The 15,936-nt window shown below is 42.2% G+C and overlaps 2 protein-coding genes across 5 annotated transcripts in view; one reads left to right on the forward strand and one right to left on the reverse strand.

Moving 5' to 3' along the window:
- Positions 1-288: 288 nt before the first annotated feature.
- LOC123332260 (basic proline-rich protein-like) lies at positions 289-2,381 on the reverse strand. The gene is made up of 3 exons (XM_044938253.2): positions 2,366-2,381; positions 1,682-2,292; positions 289-548 (listed from the first exon to the last, which is right to left on the reverse strand). The coding sequence occupies exons 1-3, from the start codon at positions 2,379-2,381 to the stop codon at positions 516-518; spliced, it is 660 nt and encodes a 219-aa protein (XP_044794188.2). The 3' UTR covers positions 289-515.
- The window catches only part of TMEM170B (transmembrane protein 170B), a 128,050-nt gene continuing 114,282 nt past the window's right edge, over positions 2,169-15,936 (forward strand). For 2 of the 4 annotated variants that reach the window (XM_025265728.3, XR_003103789.3), the window contains exon 1: positions 2,169-2,759. In XM_025265728.3, the coding sequence (XP_025121513.1) occupies positions 2,663-2,759 (97 nt within the window). In that variant the 5' untranslated portion in view covers positions 2,169-2,662. The remainder of the gene's footprint in view (positions 2,760-15,936) is intronic. The other 2 variants (XM_025265723.3, XR_003103788.3) reach the window with 1 other exon arrangement.

Here is a 15,936-nt window from a genome sequence, read left to right on the forward strand (position 1 = left end):
CTTTTCGCTTCTCTTCTTTTCACAGCTATTTGTAAGGCCTCCCCAGACAGCCATTTTGCTTTTTTGCATTTCTTTTCCATGGGGGTGGTCTTGATCCCTGTCTCTTGTACAATGTCACGAACCTCATTCCATAGTTCATCAGGCACTCTAGCAGATCTAGTCCCTTAAATCTATTTCTCACTTCCACTGTATAATCATAAGGGATTTGATTTAGGTCATACCTGAATGGTCTAGTGGTTTTCCCTACTTTCTTCAATTTAAGTCTGAATTTGGCAATAAGGAGTGCATGATCTGAGCCACAGTCAGCTCCCGGTCTTGTTTTTGCTGACTGTATAAAGCTTCTCCATGTTTGGCTGCAAAGAATATAATCAATCTGATTTCGGTGTTGACCATCTGGTGATGTCCATGTGTGATACAAAATTTTCCCTTTACTCCTGTGTTGTGACATCAAACAGACAAAACACAGGCCAACTAAAAAATGTCTCTTGACTTGAGGTTTTATACACATGAAGTCTTCAGCCAGTGCAGTTACTAACATTCAGGGTGCCCTGAAAGGAGATAAGGGAGCAGATCAGGAATGAAGCATTCTAATCTCCAGGAGAAACTAGCAGAACAGGTCTTCAGATAGTTAGAGCCCTTCAGAAGACTTTACGAGCCCAGTTTCTTGCATCTTCTCCTACTAGAAAAGCACTAAAATCGTTAATGGAGGTATCTGCTCCTTGTGACTAGCAGAACTGTCTGCCAAAATGTGTGCTTAAGGGCAAGCACCCTCTTCATGGAGTCACATACCGTGACCTCTCCCCACCTCTTCAGAGCAGTTCCTCACAGTTATCTGAGAGGCTGTCTCCCAGGCTATAGTCTTCATTTTGCCCCAGATGAAACTTAACTCACCATTTTTGGGCTGTACATTTTTTTTTTCCACATACACACAAATACATCTGTACATAACTATACATATATATATTTTAAAGCAGTCACCAAAGAACACCCTTTTACAGGTGATTCACCCTTTATGCGTTTTGCTCAACATACTTCATGATTTAACTACAGCAAGAACTTTGGTGTCCTTGGCAGATTTTCTTTCGCAAAAGGATGTGGAGGGGTAGCTGCCTAGTGCATATGTTTTTATTACCCAAACTTAATAGTTTTCAAGATAAGAGGTTTCAAACTTGATGGAGGAGTTTAGTTTGTTGTAGCTGAACTTTAGACAGTTCCTTGGCCTCCCATGGACATGAAGATAGGCAGCTAATCATAGGAAGCGAGATCTAGTTTAAGTCCTGGATGGCGAAGGGGGTGGAAATAATAGAGACGTTTACAATTTACATACAAAGAGTATTGTCACGGAAAAAACAGCTAGCCCCCTTCTTGGGACACCTGCCCAGCCCCGGGCACTGTCCGGTGATTTCAGATGGGGAGAACCACGCGAGGCCCAGGGTCTTCCTGTATGAAGAATCCACTGGATGAATCGTTAAGTGGGTCTGTTTCAATGGCCTTCAAATATATTCTGCACTCCTTGCAGGTCATCTGATGGTCTCAAAAAAAAAAAAAAACCAAACTCGCAAACTGACATATATTTCAAATCTTCTGAGGTATTTACACTTAAAAAAAAAAGTTGTACTCAAACCTTTTTATTCAAAGCATCTCATTCGAAACCAAAGATGTGAACAGTCACTGAATCCAACTGTGGGAGCTGGACACTGAGCTCCCCGCCGCGTTGGGTCCGAGCCGCAGCCCCAGGCCTAGCGCTCCGGGTACCGCGGGGCGGGGGATTCTCCCAGGGCGCGCGCCCGCGGCTGGAGGGCGGGGCGGGAGGCGGAGGGAGGGAGGGAGGGTGGAGGCGGTTCCCTCGGAGCGTCCAATCAGCAGCGAGTGCCGGCGGTGGCGCTAGTGACGTAGACCGCGCTTCCCCCTGCCCCACTGCGGGGCCGATGCGCGGCCCCGCGAGCCACCCGAGCTCGCGCGCGCGAGAAGTTGAAGGGGGCGGGGGGAGGGGGAGGAGGAGGAGGGCTTCGGGGCCGGCCGGCTGTCGGAGGGCGGCGGGTCGCGGGAGTGAGCATGCGCGTTGGCTGCGGCTAGGGCGGGGCGGGCGGGTGGCGAGGGGGCTCGTGTGCGCGCGCACGAGCGGCCCGCTGGCGGCCGCGGGTGGAGGGGGCGGGTCCTCGAGTGTCGGCGGCAGGAGGGTGGGCAGGCGGGCGGCAGGAGGGGCCGCGGCCGCCGCCGCCGCCGGCTCGTCCGCGTCTCGGCTCTCGTCGTCCTCGCGCGGTGATGCCTGGGCCCCGTCTGGGGCTGCACCTGCCGGCTGCCCGTCACCCCGGCCCTCGCGGCGTGACCTCGGCCTCCTCAAGCTCGCCGCGCGGCCCCTGACAGGCCGCGGCCTCCATAGCGCCCCGAGTCCTCCTCGCTCGCGGGCCGCGCGGGGAAAGCGCCCGGCCCCCGCCCCTCGCCGGCCGGCCGTCCTCAATGTCTCCCCGGCGGGGAGGGGGCTGCCTGGGAGACGCGCTGATCGGCCCCCCGGCGGAGGCCCGGCGGCGGCAGCAGCGACCAGCCCAGCGCCCCGAAGCCTCCCCTGGCGGCGGCGGCGTTGGCGGCGGCCTGGAGGAGCCGCGCACCCGCCGCCGCCCCCGGAGCCCAAGGAGAGGGCGGCGGGCGCCCCCCGGGGAAGATGAAGGCGGAGGGGGGCGACGCCTCCATGATCAACCTGTCGGTGCAGCAGGTCCTGAGCCTCTGGGCCCACGGGACGGTGCTGAGGAACCTCACGGGTAATTGATGCGCCCGGTGGGGAGCGGGACGCGGCGCCGCCCCTCGCCTCCAGGATCTCCGCGCCGCCCTGGCTCCGGAGCTCGCAGCCCCCGGTCCCGGCGTGGAGGATGGGAATGGGACCCGGTCTGTGCCCGTTCTGGGGGTGCCGACTCCGCCCCCCCCCCCAGCGCCCCGCGCCCCCGGGCTCCAGAGTGGCTGCGGAGAGTCCACGACCCCCGCCTCGCTCCCTCCCGCCCTGCCTCCGTAGTACGCGCAGCACTGCTTTAGCGCCGAGTCTTAGAACAGTTAGCCTTTATTTATGCCCCCCCTCACCTGCATACATACACATGCGCGCACACACACACTTCCCCACCTGCATACACACACGCGCTTCTTGCTCTTGAGATCTTTTTCTGATTTAGCGCCTTCTAGCAAATCTCAAGTCGAATGCAGGACTTAAATTGCCTGCTCCGATTGATCAGTTTGCTTCAGTTAATTTTTTTTTGGCGATATAAATGACTCCTTGAGTAGATTATATTAGGTCACGGGCTGGACCAAGGTCTAGCGCGTTCTAAGCACTTTTTGCTTTTATCGTATATCTTCTCCCTCTTCTATCTCCTTTTGTCTTTTTCCCTCTGCCCATAAGCTGCTGCCCCTGTGACATTTGATAATTTTGTGTATTTCCATTCACAAGTCAAGGCTATCAGGAGGGAATTGGACTTAAAATGTTATAATAATTAACATCAATTTCTGGTTGTAAAAGTAAGCCATAATACTCAGACTTTAAAAATCGAATTTGTAGGTCTGCTTTGTGAAGAAACTTCTGGCCTGGTTACTATAGAAATGCTTGTCTTATACCCTGAATTTAAAACATACCCTCTAAAGACAAGTGTTTACAAGAAAGTGATTTCAGTTGCTGTTTGATGACCCCTCAGTGCCTGCTTCTCAGTGAAAAATCTTACAGACATACTCAGGATTTAATTCTTGTATAAGACAGCTAATTTTGATAGAGCATTAGTATTTCAAAATGCATTATGTTAAACTGGTTAAGAGGATGACAACTATTTTATAAATATAACCTGTCTTGATAGGATACATGATAAAATCTGGCATATATGGAATTAAGATATTCATAGAGAAAAATTGAGGGCTGACTTTAAAGGCATTGGGTGTCTTGCATGTGAAAACTATAAAATGAACATCAATTCTGGATTTATTCACTTACTTTTAATCTGTGGTTATTTAACTCGAAGCATACCCATGTTACATGATGGTCACAGGTCAGGAACATGTTTTTAGTTCTGAAAAACCTAAATTGATATAAAAACCATTTTATAATTCAGTTGAATTTTGAGATAGACTGCTTTATCTTACTTAGGGCTTTCCTTGTATTTATCCACTGTTAATATTTCAAATATTGTAAAATGAAAAACAAGGATTTGAGTATATGTATTTATATCTGTTAATGACTGTCTTAGCTCATCAGTGGATATTTAGAGAAAAGTAACTTCGGGAACCATAGAGTAAATGTAACTTAACCTCCTGGCCAGAGTTAACAATATTTTGAAATACTTACTTTTAAGATTCTGAATCGTTATAGTAGCTTACAGTTCCCATAGGTCAACCATTAGGTTAACAATAGTAGTCTCAACCCAGGGTTAGCTCTAATTATCTCCTTATGTAATCTTAATAATCATCAGTTTCTCATTGGACTTTGCCATTTTATAAAGGATATGGGATATGCTGAATATCCAAAACCAGGACTCAGGTGGGACTGAGGAGCATGGGAACTTCTTCTAGGAGATAAATACAATCTCGAGTATGCAAAATTCTGTGAAAATGGAGAAAACAGATTAGAAATAGGCTTCACCACCAGGTGAATGTAGCACATGTTAGGAAGGGCATCACTGCTAAAAAACGGACTCTGCAGGTGGTGACATTCTGACGTGGTTCCTTATGGCCTTCTCCATGCTGGTGACCTTCCTGATTCCACATGCAGCTTGATCATTAGTTAAGAGATGTTACCTGCAGTGCCATTTAGAACTCAGTCTATTAAAAAGAAGTAGTCAAACCCGACTTGTGAAACAAGATAACTCCTGTTTCTTGAATGCCTGCTATGTATCAGGCACTTTACAAATAATTACTTCTAATCATCAGAATACAGTATATTTACAAAGAAGTTCAGGGAGGGAAATTAAGTTGACCCACGTCATATAGCTCAAAATGGTTAAGTGGATCTGAAGCCCCGGCCTCTGCCTGCAGAACCACTCCTTCTCCCTTTCCAAGCTGCTTTAGCTACTTCTCTGTCCTCCTCAAACAAGATGAATTACTCGCTTCATCCTGCTACTTCTGCTCCTTGTACATGCTTTTATTGTTATGGTTTTCAGTTACATTTGCTGTTTTATTCGTGTCTTTGAGACTGTGAGCTTTCTGAAGGTTGGGTCCTTGTTGTAATTATGGAATTCTGGAATCCTAGCATGTTATATCTGGCACATAGTATATGCCCAATGCATGTGTTTTGAGCTTTTAAAACAATACTTCACAGAGGCATGATTAAAACATTCTGGTTGCCTTATTTTTCAGCTACATCTGTTGGAGTGAATGTGCTTTTAAGGAGGACATAAGTTGTTTAAGCAATTTATAGAGATAATTGTCATACCTTTAATACATACAAATGCTATTTTTGGTGCTAGTTGCTATTCTTTCATATGTTTTATTTCATCTTTTCAACCATTTTGAGAGAGGTTAGTGTTTGTCCTTCTTTTATAGATTCAGACATTGAAGCGTAGAGTGCCTTGCTTGGATCAGGTAGCTCATAAGTGAAAACTGCTACTTTTTCAGATTGTGATGACTCAGATTAATTCAGAAGGCACTTTTGTCATCATCATAAACTTGGAAATGAAACTAGAAAGGAGCATAGTGTAGAACCAGGCTGGTGTAGATTTTAGATCTAAAGACCAGCTTTTAGAAACTAGTCTTGTGAATGTATTGCTTTGATAGAAATACATGTTTAAAAAGTGATAGGAACTAGAAATTAGAACTAGCTTAACATTTTAGAGATAGAAGTTATAAAGTTTGGTTACTTCATTTTAGAATTACTGAAATACACACTGCTGGGATCAAACGGTCATTTAATGACAGGGACAGGACTAGAACTGATGTTCACTGACTCTCAGTTCTGTACCTTTTGCTTTTATTCCACATCAGTTCTTAACTCAGGCAGATGATAAATCTTAAGGCAAGTAAAAGTTGCTGTGTAAGTGTTCACCCCAAATGAGCCCAAGAATGGGTGAATGGAACTAATTTTTTCCAGAAATAAAAGATACTGGACATTGTAAGATATTGACTAGTGATAATAATAGTAATAATCTTTCTAAAATGTTAAGTTGCCATAGTCTCTGTGAAAGTTAGTGACCCATATGTATTATATATCTACTTTGGGAAATTATACCAGTTTCTGTCTGTGTTTTTCTCCTTGTAGGAAGACAGTAGTATGGGGATTCCGTATAGAGATTAACCCCTGGAGACCCCATCTTTGTCACTTAGCAACTGTTGCCAGGGTTCTCTTCTGTGTTTGTCACTTCCCAGTGTGTGTGATTCTCAGGATTCCCAAATTGTTTGTTAACTGTATGTAGGTTATATGCTTATTCAGCTCACTCAAGTAAAGAGAGACGTGGTTTCCTTCCTTCTCGAGCATTTTTTCTTTCTCTGAATATGTCCTAAAGCCCTCCTCCTTGCCACAACTTAAAATTAGAGTCAGTATGTATATATTCTTTCAGTTTTGTGGTTAACCTGACTTTTAAAAAATGGTCTACAGTGAAATGTATTCTTTTGCTTTATGTTTATTTTCTTCAGCTTACACTGGCTCCCAACCTTGTGTTCCCACCGAAGCTTGGTTGCTAAGAGTTTAGAGAAGAATTTTGTTACTTAAAAGGAGGCAGGATCCTTAGACTCCTGGATAAACATAGCCCAGCTGGTGTTGGGAAAGGAATAATTGGTCTCCAGGAAAAAAAGCGAAGGTAGGCTGCACCCCTCTCTCAGTGTCAGCAGCAAATGTGGGAGCTGATGCTCTCTCCTCTATTGATACAAACACCGAGAGACTGGGAATTCAAACTGGAATGAAGGTCAGAGGTCTGTATGTGTGTTTGTAAAATATATGTGTGCTTATGTTCACTGTATACATACACACTATTATAGTCCCCCTTTAGGCTTTATAGTTGCTAAGCCACTTATTGTTAATCGGATTATCAGAAAAAAAGAGGGAAAACAACTTGGTATGTGCTGTGCATATTTGTAATTGTTCACATCTCATACTGGGCTTCCCAGGTGGCTCAGTGGCAATCTGCCTGCCAAGCAGGAGACTGGGGCTTCGATCCCTGAGTTGAGAAGATCCCCTGGAGCAGGCAATGGCAACCCACTCCAGTATTGTTGCCTAGGAGATCCAATGAACAGAGGAGCCTGGTGGGCACTACAGTTCGAGGGGGTCACAAAGAATTGGACAGGACTCGATGACTAAACAGCAACACCACCTCAGGCTCGTGTAGCCAGAACCTTTCTTTGGTGGTACTCCCAAACAGGTTTGCTTCTCCCAGTGTTACCCTGTATTCTAATGTCCCATTCCCAAATGATCTATTACAGGCGGTGAGTTTATGTAGGTAAAATTATTTCAGATGTCCACTTACAGATATGTTTTGAAACTGTAGTCTTTTTTTTAAATTATTTTAATTGGAGGCTAATTACTTTACAGTATTGGAGTGGGTTTTGCCATACATGAAAGGCATGAGTCAGCCACGGGTGTACATGTGTCCCTGATCCTGAACCGCCTCCCTCCTCCTCCCCGTCCCCTCCCTCAGGGTAGTCGCGGTGCACCAGCCCTGAGCGCCGTCTCACGCACTGCGCTTGCACTGCTGATCTGCCTCGCGGACGGTGACACACGGCTCAGTGTACCTGTGGTCTCAGCGACAGTGTGCTGCTTGTCAGTATTTGTGCCAAATCCCCAAATTCACTTTTTCTGAAAACATGAACAGTCCGTTACTCTTTTGTGGTGCTGAGCCAATTAATAAGTGACTTTTACTTTATAGGGTTTTGTCATTTGGAAGACCTAGCTGTGTATCTTGATCAAGAGTGAAGCCACTATCATTTTTCAAAACTTAGAATTGTCATCTTCAGGTTCTTACTTTCTTAATTCCCACCTCATTATCTTTGAATCATGCATCTGTATCTTCTGGCAATACCACGTCCAAGGTCCAGATGATATTTCTTAAACCTAAAGCAATTTCCAGATAAGTCTTGAGACTGTGTAGGCTGTAAGTTTGATTCTTGAATAGTTAACTATCAGAATATAAATGCATTTCTGTTTTCTTGCTTAGTGATTGGAAGGAATGACCAGAAAGGTAAGATAATTCACAAAGAGGACTTGGAATAGCTGGAGATATTTTTCCTGTAGAAAGGAATCCTAAACAGAAGAGGAAGGATGAGGCAGAGATGGGGAAGAGGAATTGGAATCAGGGTAGGAAACTGGTATTCAGAATGGTCAGAGGTAAGAGGAAAGCCCAGAGAACACAGAACACTGAACTTAGAATCAGACGAATAATTCTAATGGGGCTCTGTTTACTGAACACCGACTACATGTCAGGTCCTGTGCAAAACATTGTGCATGCATTTCACCTCCTATAATCAAAGTGGCCATATAATGTTTCATTAAATGTATATAGAGGATTTATACTAAAAAGCAGCATCTAGCATTTTCAAGGGTCAATCTTGTTGGGTATTTCTTGATCTTGAGTGATTTGCCAGTCTGTGGTAAACACTGATAAACAAAAATGAAAATGTCAGTCATCCATAAGGGGTTCATAGTGTAGAAATGCTAACTAACCTTCGGGTTAATAGTACTCCGGTGGTTTGTAGAGTTCATGGAGAACCAAATAATGGGACTTGGAAGACAACAGAAGAGGTAGAGAGCAGAGAAAGAACATGTTTAAGGGATGATGGAGATGGAGGAGAGGATGTTGCCTGCTTTTAGGATGGTTCAGGATACTACTCGGTTTTGATTAAATTTAAAAATATAATATTACTCTTGGGTATTATGTGTAGCTAGTCAGTTTTCATTTTAAAATTCTCTCCCTGTCCCGTCCCCTTCCATGGATGGCTGTAATCCAGCATGGTTTCTAAATCTTGCTACATGTCATAATAACTTCGGGCTGGTTAAGGGTACAGACCACAGCCCCCGTCCACAGCTATGGAATTAGGACCCTTGAGAACATAGTCTAGGAAGGTACATTTTTAACTAGCTCTTAAGGTGATTTTTGGGGGGCTTCCCTGGTGGTTCAGATGGTAAAGCACCTGTCTGCAATACGGGAGACCCGGGTTTGATCCCTGGGTTGGGAAGATCCCCTGGAGAAGGAAATGGCAGCCCATTCAAGTAGTCTTGCCTGGAGAATCCCATGGACGGGGGAGCCTGGTAGGCTACAATCCATGGGGTCGCAAAGAGTCGGACACAATTGAGTGACTCCACTTTCTAAGGTGATTTTATTGGGAACACCAACTTTTTAAAAATTAAGCTTTTTTGTGATATTTGTAACTGTCTTGTGATATATAATGCAATCTAAATATGGAGTGTGTAGTATAGCTAAAGATTGATTAAAATTTCAACATAAGTGACTCATTTCCAGGAGGATGCTATAACCCAGTTTTTTTAAAAGTGACTGCCTTTTAACATTAGAGGATAATATTGTGTGTTTAGTCACTCAGTTGTATCTGACATTTTGCGACACCATGGACTGTAGCCTGCCGGGCTCCTCTTTCCAAGGGGATTCTCCAGGCAAGAATACTGGAGTGGGTTGCCATGCCCTCCTCCAGGGGATCTTCCCAACCCAGGGGTTGAACTCAGGTCTCCCGCATTGCAGGTGGATTCTTTACCATCTGAGCCACCAGGAAAACCCAGAGGATAATATTAGAATTTATCTTTAAAAAAATGTTTTATTTATATGAGTTACTAGCAACAGAGAAAAATTCTTATTAAATGGTATTTTAAAAGAAATCCTAAGCACTTTAGTTATATTTAATCTGAAGTTATATTTAATCTGAAGTTTATATATATGGGAGAACTAAACATTAACAATGTTTATGTAAATACTTACATGATGTGCAGGTATCAGAACTTGCCCCCTACTGGGATAAATTGGATCCTGCTAGACTTTTGTATCCAAATGAAGAGTCTAAAGAAGTGATAGGACCCTTGAGTTTATGAGTCAATAAACTGAGTTTTATCCTTGAATGCTATTAATTTGCTCTTACACTTGAAAAACCACGTATTTAACCAGGCCTCTGTTTTCTCATTTATAAGACAATCCAATGACAACACTTTTCATGTTGATGTTAAAGGAAAAATGATCTAAAAATATTAATGAGTTTAGAAAAAAGTTGAGAGATTTTATTTTGAGTTAAGGAAAACATTTACCCGTTTGCATATAAATTTGTCTTTTTATCTTTAAGCTTTCTTTTTGAAGTGGGGCTTCAGACCTTTAATATTGCTAATTTGTAGAGTGAGGTTTGCTTTTGTTTTTGTTTTAGTTGCTCAGTCCTCGATGCCTTGGATTGCTCAGGCAAGATACTGGAGTGGGCGCTCATCTCCTTCTCCAGGGGATCTTCCCGACCTAGGGATCAGACCCATATCTCTTTCATTGCAGGCACATTCTTTACCTGTGAGGTTTACTGCTAAGTCACTTCAGTCGTGTCTGACTCTGTGCGACCCCATAGACGGCAGCCCACCAGACCCCACCGCCCCTGGGATTCTCCAGGCAAGAACACTGGAGTGGGTTGCCATTTCCTCCTCCAATGCATGAAAGTGAAAAGTGAAAGTGAAGTCTCTCAGTCGTGTCCGACTCTTAGCGACCCCATGGACTGCAGCCCACCAGGCTCCTCCGCCCATGAGATTTTCCAGGCAAGAGTACTGGAGTTTAAGACCTAGAAAAATCTTTGTGCTCTTAACACCATTTAATAATTAGTTTTTAGAATTGGGCTTTCTTAAAACTTGATTTAGGAAACTCTGGATTCAGTATCTGAAGATCCCTTCCAGTTCTGAGATTATCTGTTTTTGTTTGTTTTTTAACCTCAGTGGGGCAATAACTGCTTCCTCAGGATTACTGTCATCCTATCAAAGGTATGACTGTTCTTACCAGCCTGTGCATTATTTGTTTTCCCCATTGTGCTTTCATTAATATCTTCTGATCTGTCCTTCATTTGGACTCCTATTTAGATTTAACTTTAGAAATTTGTTACATTGAGAGTTTCATTATAAGATATGCTCATTGATGTGAAGAGTTCCTATTTCAGTCTTCAGTGCGAATATCCCTTGGAAATACTGTATCATGAAGTTGTAAAACATTTTATCAATCCCTGAAAAGATGTTTTTTTTAGTTCAGTGACTGATTCAAACAAATAAGTGTTCCTGAACATTTTTTGTGGTAGGATGTATAATTTAAGATGCTTAAAGGTGTATAAATAATAACAATGCAAACTATTGTATATTGTTCTAATTTCATAATAGACTCAGATTTTGACATTTAATCCTATACATTTATAACTATGTAACTAATCAGTTATGAAAAGGGCAAATTGAATGGCATTTTTTAGGAAGATAGTGCTATTTTGGAACTATTTTAAATAGCCTTAAACTGATTTTTTAAAATAGAAAATTATATTCTGTTTTAAATTTATAACTTGTTTTTCTAAGAATTTTCTTTTTTCTGTTCAATGATGAGTACTGTAATTTACAGTTTAAAATTATGTAATTAAGTCGATAAAAGGGCAATTTAGTTTAAGTAGGTAATAAACAGGATTGTGATAAGCTCTGAGAGAGGCAGTATACTAAAGTAGCTCGTGAAGGTGTCACAATTAAAATTTTAAGCTAATGTGTTTGCCCCTTTTTAAGAAGTAGAAGCAGACAGCTATTAAATATCTATCATAGCTTTAACTTCTCCTGCGTTAAATGAGGCTTCAAGTGAACAAATGCAGCAGCTTATTTTTAAATCCAGTTAAAATATTAGAGTGATTAAAAATTAGAAACAATATATTTTAACTTTGTTGCTCATTGCTTTGTGGAGACTTGGGTTCTCATTTCATGTTGCCCTGCTGTCTGAAGAGCTTCCTTTAATATGCCATGTAGCACAAATCTGCTGGCAGTTAATTCTCGCAGTTTTGTTTTGTTTTTTTCTGGAAAAAAACTTCATTTCACCTTCAGTTTGGAAAATTATTTCTCTTGAATATAGGTCCTGGCTTTGTAGCTTTTTTTTTTTCCCTTTTAGTCTTTTAAAGTGTTACTCTAGTTTATCTTCTGAGTTGATGGTTTCTGATGAGAAGCTTGTGGTACTTTTTAACCTTTGTCCCTCGATAATACGTCTGTTTCCTCTCTTTCTTTTTTCCCTTATTTCTTCTTCAGTATTTCCCTTTATCTTTGGTTTTAGGTCGTGTTACAGTGGTATATCTCGGTATGATGCTTGTGTGGTTTATTTTTGCTTTATTGTTTTTTACTTCTTTTGGGTGGTCTTTATCTTGCTTGGGATTCTCTGGGAGTGTTAGATTTGTGGTTTGATATCTTTTATCATTTTTAGGCTTTTCAGCCAGTATTTATTTAAATATTTTTCTTCTGCATGATCTCTTCCTTCTCTATCTGGGTCTCCAGTTACATGTACGTTAAACCATTTGAATTGTTGCATAGCTCTTGTATGGTTCCTCTTTTCCCTCCTCCTCCTGCCTTTTCCTCATTGTATTTCAATTTGAGTAATTTCTGTTGGCCAACCTTTATGTTCACTGATAGTTTATTTTTTACATTTTTTATTGAATTATAGTTGATTTACAGTGTTGTGTTAGTTTCAGGTTTACAGCAAAAGGATTCCGTTATACATATATAGATACATTGTTTTTTAGACTCTTTTCCATTATTAGGTATTATAAGATAATGAGTACATCCCTGTGTTATATAGTAGGTCCTTGTTGGTTATCAGTTTTGTATATAGTAGTGTATATATTTTAATCCCAGACTCCTAATTTATCCCTCCCTCTCTTTCCTTTTGATAACCGTAAGTTTGCTTTCTGTATCTATGAGTCTATTTCTGTTTTGTAAATAAGCTCATTGGTATCATTTTTTTTTAGATTCCATATATAAGCAATATCATATGATATTTGTCTTTCTCTGTCTGACTTCGTTCCCTTAATATGATGATCCCTAACATTATTTCATTCTTTTTATGGGTGAGTAATATTCCATTGTGTATATATACTTCATCTTTTTTATCCATTCATCCGTGAATTGAAACTTAGGTTGCTTCCACGTCTTGACTCTTGTAAATAGTGCTGATGTGAAAGTTCACCTATTCTTCAAGTGTCGAGTTTACTGGTGAGCCCACTGAAGGAAGTCTTCATCTTTGGTATCACGTGTTTTTGTTTGTTTTTTGTTTTGTTGAGGATTTTTTTTTTTCTTGAGGATATTCATTTGACTTTTTCTTGGACTTTCTGTCTCTCTGCTGAACCATCCCCATCTGTTCATGTGAGTTGCTGACCTTTTCCATGACTGACTTTGACATGTTGGTTATAGTTAAAGTCCCTGTCTGCTTGTTTTAAAATCTGGCTCGTCTGAGTCTGATCACTTTATTTTTTGATGATGAATTGTTTTTCTTATTTTTGAGAGTATCTTATACTTTTTATTGAATTCAGGCCTTCACATGTTTAACAGTAGTGACTGAGGTAAATAGTATTTGTGCCTGGAAATGGGCCACCTCTGCTAGACGGATAGGGTTCAGGTTCATTTAATTTACTCAGGCGTGATCCGTGTTTGAGCTTTCTCGCTCCTGGTTAGGCTTCAAACTCTCTAGAAGGTGATGTTGCGCATGGTCTCGGGGTGCGGCCAGTGCTGCAGGCTCATTACAGCGTTAGTGCTGTGTTGTCAGCGTTTAGCCATCTCTGCGGGCCAGCAGCCTGCCTGGAAGAGACTTCCCCACACACTTGCCTGCCCCCAGTCACAGCCTTGTTGCTCGTTACTTGGTGCCAAGCTCTCTTCAGTCTCCTGCCTGAGACCCTGTATTTCCAGGGAATGCTCGGTAGCGACCCGTGGAAAGAGCTTGCAGGCGACCCTGAGCTTTCCTGTGTCACGTGCTCCAGGCTGACAGGTTAACCGCACACCTGGACTCCAGCTTGCAGTTCCAGTTTCAGCTGATCTTCTTTCCCACGCACATGGCACCCGTTTGTTGCTCCTGTGCTTTGCCACAGGAGACCCTTTCCTGGGAGGGTCCCTCTGGAATTCATGTTACTGCCTTATCTTGCAGGGTCACCTGACTGGTAGGCTTAAAAACTGTGAGTTTGTAGTTTATCTTCTTCTCATTGTTAGGGTAACAATGACATTCCTTATAGTAAATTTGATTCAAACTTGTATCTAATAACAGAATTGTTTTAGTAATCATAGATTTAAAATTTGACAAGTCACACAGGAAGATTAGAGATACTAAAAATTTGGGATTTACTCTTTTTTAAAAACACGTCCCATAGTATAAATGTATAGGGTTAGATCTTCACATTTTCCTACTTGACATTTTATTGCCTTTAGCTTCTTTACTGTTCGCTGCTCACCAACATTTGAGTATACGGCAGATGTACCGAATATATTTCCCGTGTTTCCATACCTGACAGCCTGTGCTCTATTCAGCTGTGTCTGTAGCAGGAATCAGGGAAGCCAGACATTGCATCTCCTCTCCTCCATCATCCAGGCTGTCAGCCAGTCCAGATACTTCACATTCTTTTCAACCCTCTGGCCATTGCCTAAGTCCAGGCCTCAGTTTCTCTTTGGATTCTTGAAACGTTCTGATATTCTCTCATCTCCATCTAGTCCCCCTTTCCCATATCTGCCAGGATAATTAATTTGTTTTAAAAGATAAATGTGATTGTATCACTTCCTTGTTTAAAGTCTTTCATTGGCTCCTTATTACCTTCAGCCTTTGAAATGAAGTCTATATCTTTAGGGTCTATAAGCAGCCTCCCCTCCCCCACAAAAGCCATTCTGGCCCCAGCCCACGTTGTAATCCGGAGCATCTTCTCTCAGTATTTCTTGGCAGTAGCCAACCCAGAGGTTGCCGGGCCTGAGAACCAGCCAGGCCTGAGAACCATGAGCCGTTTTCCACCCCCTACCCTCGTCTGTCTCCGGTATGTTTTATCATTCAGTTCAGTGGTTCAGTCCTGTTTATTAACAATTCAGGTGGTAACAGATTCTCTTGGGATCTTTCTTGATTGATATTTCTTCCTCTGGTTCTTTGTCCCTGTGGTAATATGTGCCCCATAGTCAGGTGGTTGCTAGGACTCGTGGATCATACTCTGCCAATCCCTGCTGTAGGTGATTTTCTCAGATTATAAAGGCATCATCTCCCTGAAATTTAATGAGCCGCCAGTGTGGGACACACCGCCATGACAGAGAGGTCTCATGTCAGAAACTAAGGGGGACGGTTGCCACACCTTAGATTTGATGGAAGCTTGAGATAACTCAGTTTGAACACAGATCAGTTAAACGTACAGTGAGGACCATTTCTGTTAAGAAGAGAGAAACTATGAGCAGCCCCCAAGTTTAGTCTTACTGGTGTATTATCGTCACCTCGAGGCTTAGAGTATGTTGAGTACATGTAAGTGTTCAGTATGATTTTTGTTAGAAGGGTTAGATCCACTGTAGAGGATTAAAGATTATATTTAGTGTTTGTCTAGTAAGATACGTTTTGTTGTTTTTATGGCTTTGGGATTTTTTTTTATAGGTACCTCATGTGTAACCTTAGCCTAGAGCAGTAATTTCTGTCTTTATTGCATGTCATGATTGATAAAGGCAATGAAAACAGAGCTGTTCAGGTCCCCGTCTAGAGATAGTTTTAGCTATCTGTGGGTAATTCTTGTGAGCAACCTGGATTGAAAAGCACTGGCCTCACAGAGCATCTTCTTTGATGAATTTTAGAATGAAAAACTATTTTTAAAAGACAGTATATCTGCAGTAAAACAGAACTTCAGGCTGGTTGCTAAAACATAACCAGTGAAGAGTAAAATAATATCACGCATATCCTCTCTTATTCTTAGAAGATAGCCATTATTTTCTGTATTTCTCTGTACCTATTATTTTTAACAAATACGGGGTCATACAATATGTACCATTCTTTGAATTGTTTTTACTTG

Source organism: Bubalus bubalis, chromosome 2 (genome assembly GCF_019923935.1).
Source record: "Bubalus bubalis isolate 160015118507 breed Murrah chromosome 2, NDDB_SH_1, whole genome shotgun sequence".
NCBI lineage: Eukaryota > Metazoa > Chordata > Mammalia > Artiodactyla > Bovidae > Bubalus > Bubalus bubalis.